This window comes from Eurypyga helias, unplaced genomic scaffold (assembly GCF_000690775.1).
Source record: "Eurypyga helias isolate BGI_N326 unplaced genomic scaffold, ASM69077v1 scaffold23606, whole genome shotgun sequence".
Classification (NCBI taxonomy): domain Eukaryota; kingdom Metazoa; phylum Chordata; class Aves; order Eurypygiformes; family Eurypygidae; genus Eurypyga; species Eurypyga helias.
In genome coordinates, this window is record NW_010257559.1 from 7,714 (window position 1) to 16,042 (window position 8,329).

At 39.4% G+C, this 8,329-nt stretch overlaps 1 protein-coding gene across 1 annotated transcript; it reads right to left on the minus strand.

Annotated features, from left to right (window-relative positions):
* Positions 1-220: 220 nt before the first annotated feature.
* On the minus strand, positions 221-7,610 carry UTP15 (UTP15, U3 small nucleolar ribonucleoprotein, homolog (S. cerevisiae)). Its single transcript, XM_010154067.1, has 9 exons — positions 7,430-7,610; positions 6,498-6,623; positions 5,753-5,888; positions 4,564-4,648; positions 2,126-2,275; positions 1,845-1,946; positions 1,509-1,642; positions 961-1,019; positions 221-450 (listed from the first exon to the last, which is right to left on the minus strand). Exons 2-9 carry the CDS (start codon positions 6,568-6,570, stop codon positions 227-229), a joined length of 963 nt encoding a protein of 320 aa, XP_010152369.1. The 5' UTR covers positions 6,571-6,623; positions 7,430-7,610; the 3' UTR covers positions 221-226.
* Between the last annotated feature and the right edge of the window lie 719 nt (positions 7,611-8,329).

Consider the following 8,329-nt stretch of genomic DNA (forward strand, 5'->3'; position numbering starts at 1 on the left):
CTTTAAAATTCAGTTATTTGAAAAATATTGCATGGAAAGATATTGAAAACATCCTCTTTTCTCTGTCTTCAGTAACACTGCCTCTTCAAAAACAGAGTTTGGAAGACAGAACTTCAAAGAGTGGGGCTTAGTTTGATAGTCGCTATTATAAAAAGCTACCAGGAGAATAGGTCATGTATTTCAAGCCCACATTATTTTTGTGATAATTTGTTGTGATGGTTGTCCGTCAGTTATTCATATTTGTTTCCATGGTCTCTGTAAGACCATTACTTTTGTTTTCTTCCAGATAAGTAGCTCTTTTCTGAGTAAAAGTAGCAAACAGTGTATCCATCATTCCCAAAACTTCCAGTAGTTCCTCCTGATAGTCAATCTCTTTTCCTATGGCTTCCTGAAGTCTCAAGAATTGTCTGTCAACAATCGCTGACTGCCCAACCACCGGCTGATAGATGTCTGTAAAGAAAAAAGTCATTTAAGAATCAACATATCTTTAAAAATATGAAAATTACATTAGCTAGTTAAAGACAAATTTAAGGAGTCTGGCACAAGTCCGACACCATGGACAAATAAGACAACTTCCACGTGTACTGAAACCAGTGTTAATTATTGGTACATACTCACAGCAACAGCAAGTCAAACTAACAGAAACGTAAGTTTTTACAACCTCAAATACTATTTTTACCCCGCTGGAGATGCAGAAGCCACTTGTACTACACGAGTATAGAAACATGAAGTATCAAAGATACTTAGAGACAAGGAGGAGCTTCCTGCAGCCAGTGCAAATGAGATACTGACTGTGGTCAAAGTTATCTGGCAACATCTCTTTCTGGATCATTCTCTTCACACGGAGTTCACACTTACAAACAAACCCACACAGGTCCGGTTTCTTAAACATGTAGCACTTTTTACCTTATTTCCAAGCTAGCTATATGGCTTTGGGAATCTTTTTTGTGTTGTACTTACCAGTGATCATATCTGCAACAGTCACCAGCACAGGAGTAAATCGAGGCTCAATCACACGCCTGCAAAATTAGAAGACATCCCAATTTTACTGGTTTTGCCAAGCTGCACTCCTCCCACCACCAAGCACCTTTCTCATACAGGCACAGACAGTTTTTTCTTCATGAAGAAATGTCACGGAACAGCAGTCAGATACACGGGTCAAAAAATGCTACATGTGGTATTTACCCTCCTCCTCTCAGGAAAGCAGTGCAGGCTGGAGGGCTGGCAAAAGCCTCGGGTACATAAAGACACAAATACCTTCAAGGAGACTGAAAAAAACAGACTAAAGGTAGAATGTCTGGCAGAATAAAATATACTCCCTCGCACTGTCAGCAAATTTTATTTTGTGTAACAGGCGAACTGGTTCAGCACTGCAAGTGAAGTCCCAGACCTTGGTATCAGAAAGCAGAAGACATGAGATTTCAAAGAGCAACAGCATTCCACCCATGACCTGTTGAGACTCTGCGGCGAAAGCTATTAAGAAATGAGAACTCAAGTTAAAATAATACCTTGCCACGAAGGTCAGGAGGAGATTAATTTGCTTCTCATCTCGGCCTGCAAGCGCACTCCTCAGTGTTCCTCTGCGATGTAGCTCCTGCATGACTGCAACCGTAACTTCGGGCGTATAAAGCCTGATGGGTGGCTGGACATACACAAGAAGAGTTCAGTACCAAAGCAACATCTTTACACAAACCAGGGCTGATACCATCAACACCGAAAAGGCACCCACACAAGTTTGATTCACTTCTAGTTATACACGGAAAGAAAATTAGTTTTTGACACACAAAAAAATTCACGTGACATCGCAGCACACAACTCCGATGAGGCAACAAACAATGCCTTACCTCCAGTACTGCATCAAGGGCCTTGGAAGACTGAAAGCTCTTCAGCAGCTTGTCATATTTCCTCAAAACACGTTTTACAGGTTTACTGACACAGAAATCTTCCTAGAATTGAAAGAGAAGTTCAGAATAAGACAGACACAATGGGTTAGATGTATTAACCACGAATTAGCTTGTATGTCCTTTGTACCTCCCCTCCCTTTCTTCAACTTGGCACACACCTCCCAAAAAAAAAAAAATCTTTCGAGTGCTGCTTCAATATACATTTTCTCACTCCCCTATACCTGTTTTGGCATGTAAGTTCTTCCTTTCACATAGGTTCTATATGCTGGTTGTCTCTTATTTTGAGACTTTTCTTTCGTTTCTTCAGGTTTTCGGTGTTTAACATTTAGCACCCCATTGGTCATTCCTACAACTATGGTTTCATCTTCAGGCTAAAATGAAGAAAACACAGAGTTAGGAACCTAGTGCTTTATTTGATGATGCATGCTCTAACATGCAGATTTTTAAATTTTTATGCTCCATGATAAGGCTCTGATCACAGCATCACAGAATAACATAAATTAGAAGGGTCCTCCGTGAGGTCCCTGTGGTGAAATACCTTGTTCAAAACAGGGATCGCTTCAAGGCTATGATTGTAAGCAACACTATCGAACTTATAAACCTTTAAAAAATACCTGGAGGGACTATAGCCTAACCAGTGAAGCAACCTCAAACATGCATTAACCTCCTTCTGCAAGCATCCCCTAAGACAGGTTTGGGTATTTTCAGTGGTGTACAACTGCCATTGAATCTTACATACCATAAAGCAGACATGAACACCACCTATGAGAAAGCTAGGATAGCGCAGCAGGGTTTTGAGAAACAGGTGAAAGTTGTTCAAAGCACCGGTCACTGGTATAGCTTTCACCTACCTAACAAAGGTTGCACGTACTTGATGCTAAAGGTTGTAATTTCACATGATGCGCTGAAAAAACCCCACTGACTTCACATATAAAATAGTGAATTCTGACCTGTTACTATTAACAGATAATTCTATGAAGACATTAAATGTTAGTTGAACGCTCAACTGCTGGTAAGAAACATACAAACGAACAAGAAGTGCTAGGAATTACTACAGAAGAAATGAAACCTAGAAAGTCATTATGCCACTGAATAAATCAATTGTTGACCCTGATCTTAAATCCTACGCAAGTCATTCTCAAAAAAAGTAACAGATTCAGAAGAAAAAAACCCTGAGGAACATCAAAGATTGACTTGATTCAAGACAGAGCTCTTCAGCATGGGAAAAAAAGCAATTCAGACAGGATATGATAAAAGCCTACAGAATTACGACAGGTATGGATGGAGATCAGGTGGCCAATGTCTGGTTTAGGGCCAGCAAATTAAGCTAATGAAGGCTCAAATGGAATAAAAGGAGGCAATTCTTCACATAAGTAGCAAAAATACGGAACTCCTTCATCAAGGAATCCAGTGAAGGTTAAAAGTTTATCCAAGCTCACGGAGAGATTGAGTAGGTTTGTATAAGAGAAATTCTTTGAACTGTGCAGAAACTACACTCTGAGGAACTAATTTCTCATCTGAAAATGAGTCTGGGAGAGTATCAGGAAACTTACCATACACACTTGTCCTGGTTTTAGTTTTCCGTAATGTATGGCTATAGTTGGAAGCAGCGTCTGGAATTAGTCCAGCCTTTGGTTTGACCCAGCAGAGCCAGTCTTATGTTCTCATAAGGCCATTAAAAACTCAAGGGCTTTAGTCCACAGGAAACAAAATATTATGTTTCAAAACATACACACAGAGCTCTAGAGATGCCAAACCACAGGTATGACTCCCTTTAAGCCTCTACAGCAGCCAAAAAACGTATGGGTGGGGCTTTTTGCAGTACTCTTCACCTCAACAAAATAATTCAAAACTCATTGAACTCTAGCTCCCTAGGGAACAAGGTAGGAAATGAAGAAGACACCCCCTCCACACACACTTTCCCCTAGGTTCCAGAAGTGCAGGACAATAGTAAAGTAGCAAAGGTGGTAAAGATCCCTCACAGTGCCTTTTATGGAACCTCTGAAGGACATGTTAAGAAGGTGACTACATGACAACAGCATTGTTTTAAAACAAGAGGTGCTAGCCTCCAAATTGCTGGCCAGCAGCTCACTTACCACAGGAACACAAATGTTTCAGATAAATGAGTCTTTGTTTTCCGTTTCCAAGACAGTAAGACACATGCCTTGGCAAACAAGTCTGTTTATGCTCATACTTCATGTCATCTCCTCCTTTATTCCTCACACTAACCTGACACCAACAACTTTTAAAACAAGTTCAGCCCATTCTAAATTTCTCAACAAATTAATACTGTTTTTTAGTTTTACCACTGCCACACAAGAGGACTCACAAGGTTCCTGACAGGCAAAAAATGAATGCACTCTTCTTAAAGTCAAAGCACTTCCCTCCAAATAAAATAGTTGCCCTATGACATACAGTATCCTTGATAAACACACAATTTTGCACAGATCTGATCAGGTAACAACCGGTATCTGAATGTATTATGTTTAAAACCTCTTAATGAAGTTTTTACACAGGAGGAATATATTCAGTCATACTACATTGCATATGCAACATTCCTCTGAAACATCCAATAGCAATGAAAGCCAAATGAATTAACTTCAGCGACTCTGAAGGTATCAGTAATTACCCTGCCTATAAAGATTTCTAATGTACTTACCGACAATGCAAGACTGAGGATGGATGTGGCATAGTTAAAGCTGTGGACTACTTTGTAGGAAGTAGTACTGTAAATCTTCACATGCCTATACAGAAGAGCAATGATTAAAACCTCGTTACGTATGATTGACTGTAGACACTTTACAGGAATTTCATCACTCTAAACTTCTACAGATCTTCTAAGGAAACTGAGTAATTATACAAAGCATTCTCCAGACTACCATTGAGCTTTAGTTATTGCCTCTCCTGCAACAAATAGATGCTGTTAAAAGATACACAAAGTCAAGAAAGGATTACCCTTACCCAAAAAACATGAAAATTGGGCAAGGAGAGAAGAAGAAATTGAAGGCTGATGTAGTGACTATCTGAATTTAGCAACGCTTATTAGGAAACACTGACAGCATTTCTTCAAATTTGTTCTTAAATCTAAGATCTATTGCCAATTTCTGAAAGTAAATCCATAGATAACCTTGTATCCAGCTGCTCTTTAATAATCTGGTTGAAGGTAGGGAATATTTCACGTGGGGGAAAACAAAACGTTTTCTTACAACAAGCATAATCTTTAGGGCGTGAGCACTGAACGACAAGCAGTTGCACAGCCAGTGTCGTCCTTCAGCTTATGCTTTGCAATCATAAAGCATGAGGAAGTCTAGGAAGTACAGGAGGGAAGGAGGTAGGAAGAGAACAGACAACTGTCATTCCAGACCCCTTTATAGTTCTGTTCTCTCAAAGACAACAGACTGAGTACTGGTACCCAGCAACTCGCCCCAAACAAACAAAAAAGCAAGGGGGACATATTTCACCTGTATACCTTGGGTACAAAAAGCAACAGCACAGAGACAGAAAAACCAGGCTCTTTAAAAGTGAGTGCTAATACACTTCCAGTTATTTAAAATATACTAAAGAACAGTTACTTTACAGAGACTGCAAAAGTCAGTTTAGAGATTCAGAAAAATGAATGCTTATTCAGAAGTTCCCCACACACATTCCCAAACGGCATATGCCACCCCTCCTGACATCCAGGCTAACAAGAAAAGGTTAATGTATATCGTAGTATGTACCCTGGCCCCACGACATGCTTTTAATTAAGTTATATCTGTAACAGTTAGAAAACATGCACAGATTCACTTTCAAACATTCAAAGGGCCCTAAAGAATTTGTATCACAACAAAACCACAAAACATACTAACCTGTCCAAGGACCCTGACAGTAGCCTTTGTCCAGAGCTGTTCAGGCATAAACAAGTTACCGTTTTATGGTGATTTTTAAGTGAAACTAGTAATTGTCCACCTTTTAGTACATCCCAAACTTTGACATATCGACCTCCTGTGAGAAGGAAGCACACAAAACAGTTTGACATTTATGCTTCTCTGCATACAGTGCCTCCTTTGTAACACAGAGTTTTCTGTACCTATTCACCGTCCGCAGCCATTGTTACCATCTCCTGGGACAAGACACGCTACAAGCCTGCCTTTTTTTTAGGCCATTCTGCAGGCAGAGCTGAATGATTCAAGTCACCCCTTATCAAAAATAATCTAGATACCACTGGGTTACAGGACTTCTGATGCAACAGCAAGAAGAGACTAAAAATCCGTGTCATCATTAAGAGAAAGATACAGTCCCATCTTTTCAAAGCTGCTTAAGTATGTTCATTCCTTCACTTCAGCGCTGGGCTAATTAAAGTCTGTACCTTGTCATTAAAACTGTCTGGGGTTTTGGACCAACTACAAGAAAAAAAATCAAATGGGAGACAAAAAGACCCCCTACCTTCACCCTCCAGATCAACACAGACTCTTAAAGAACACCTTTGAGAAATCCAGCTGTTAGCTCACTTACCACTCGCTGCCAAATGAAAACACCACACAAGAAAAGAAGCAGGTGTAGTATTTCTCAACTATCTCACAAAGAAAAAGAAATTTCATTTTACTGAAGTACCTGCAGATACCAGAAGCCCACCAGAAGGAAACAGAAGCACACTCTCCACAGGCTGGCCATGTTCTATTGTCATGACACTACTTTTTGTTCGTGCATCGAATAGTTTCACAGTGTGATCATAGGAACCTGCAAACAACACCATAAATAGCTTCAGTTTCATCATTTCAATTATTTCAGGAACTAAAAAAGCCACGTCCTACAATCTGAACAAGCTCCTGCCAAACAGAAACCATTTTAAACCGTATACTTAGAACACCTTGTGGTTAAGCTTGGTTAATTTACAGCCTTCAGGCAACATAAGTCTACTAGTTCTACCCCTAGTAACACGTCAGGCCTTAAAACCATTTTAAGTTAATTTTATTTCCCTTCCATTAATCAAATGTGTTTGTAACAACAAGTATCAGGCAAACTGATGAAACCCAGTCTCTTGTGCCTCATGAAGCAAGGAACACTAGTGTTTTGATAGCAATTTACCTCAAATTAATAGAAAGCTAGTGCTAGGAAAGCCAAAAGCAACTAGTTTCAGGGAACTCCTCATTCAACCTTTCATTTTTCAGTCTGCCATTTTGGGCTGTACAAACTAGAATGGTACCAGTGTCCTCCTTGGGAAATCTGATAAAACACTTTAGTCAATCCCAGCTAAAGGCTACATTCACAGCATTTCGTAAAACTTTCAAGGACCAGTCACATTAACCCTAACAGGCTAAAGCAAAAAGATGTTAATAATCAGTTTGCTCAAAAAACCCTACAAACATCAGTGTCAAGATTAAAAAGCAAGCAAAAACGAAACAACAAAGTAGGCACTGAGTAGAAAGACAGGTTGTCCATGTCTAGAGTGTAACAAACAAGATCCTACTGTATTAAAAACTATCTTTCTGCATTTTTTCTTCAATTCAATCCCAAAGAAACATACAGATAGAAGAAAATCAAACCTGTTACAAAGACATCTGCATTCACTTTACTTGCACAGCCGCATCTCACATAGTCAGTGTGTTCGCTGTATGAGACGATTTCTGTAGCACTTGGAATATCCCAGAGATTTGACGAATAATCATCACCACCAGAAAATATTCGGTATTTATCAGACAGGAAGCCCACTACATGAACAGCTCTAGGAAGCAAAGTCCACAATATCCATAGTTAAATATATACTCGTTTCTAGAACAGTCGGTCTGTATGAAGAGCTCATTAAAGTATTCCAGCTTGAAAGTACAAACTATTTACTATTGGAAGCCACAAAGCCTCACTTTAGAGGTTAAAAATACTTTAGGTTTTTTTATATTTCCAGAAAAGGGTCATGCTGACAGATATTTACCTAAATACTGATATGATCTGCACTGAAGTTTTTACAGGTCTACTAGATGCCTATTCAAAAGCTGTAAATTCTGCATTTGTTAACTTCAAAATCACTATTAAATCTGTGTTATCATCATAACATCCCCACAGAGAATAACTTTAACAGAAAACACCAACACCCTGAATGTTATTGCAGTTAACCTAGTGGTTAGGATATCAGATAATATCCGATCTACAACTACAGACCTCAAACAGAACCACACTCAAGGTCTACCTGTTTGCTTTCCTCTGAAAAGTGGTTTCTTGTTGTTCTAGAGAGATGAAACACCTATTTGTCTTCCACAGCCCATTAATCTGTTTAACCTAAGCATTATCATTGTCTTCTCCTCACTGGTATATCAGAACTCCTCTTCTAACACCTTCCCCACCCAAAGCCCACCCCACCATCATGTCCTTTTCTGTTCTGCTCTTTTAAGGGATTCCCACTGTTCCTGGCACACTTCTTCGCTGGTTTTGTTTAGCCCCTTTTTAGAACT

What these genes read in the sequence shown, in the direction of transcription:
- UTP15 (XM_010154067.1), bottom strand. Translation starts at nt 6,570, where the DNA reads ATGACAATAGAACATGGCCAGCCTGTGGAGAGTGTGCTTCTGTTTCCT. An exon ending in TGGGCTTCTGGTATCTGCAG is followed by an intron (nt 5,889 to 6,497) that starts GTACTTCAGTAA and finishes TCCTTCTCACAG; the next exon opens with GAGGTCGATATGTCAAAGTT. An exon ending in GAACTTACATGCCAAAACAG is followed by an intron (nt 1,947 to 2,125) that starts GTATAGGGGAGT and finishes TTTCAATTCTAG; the next exon opens with GAAGATTTCTGTGTCAGTAA.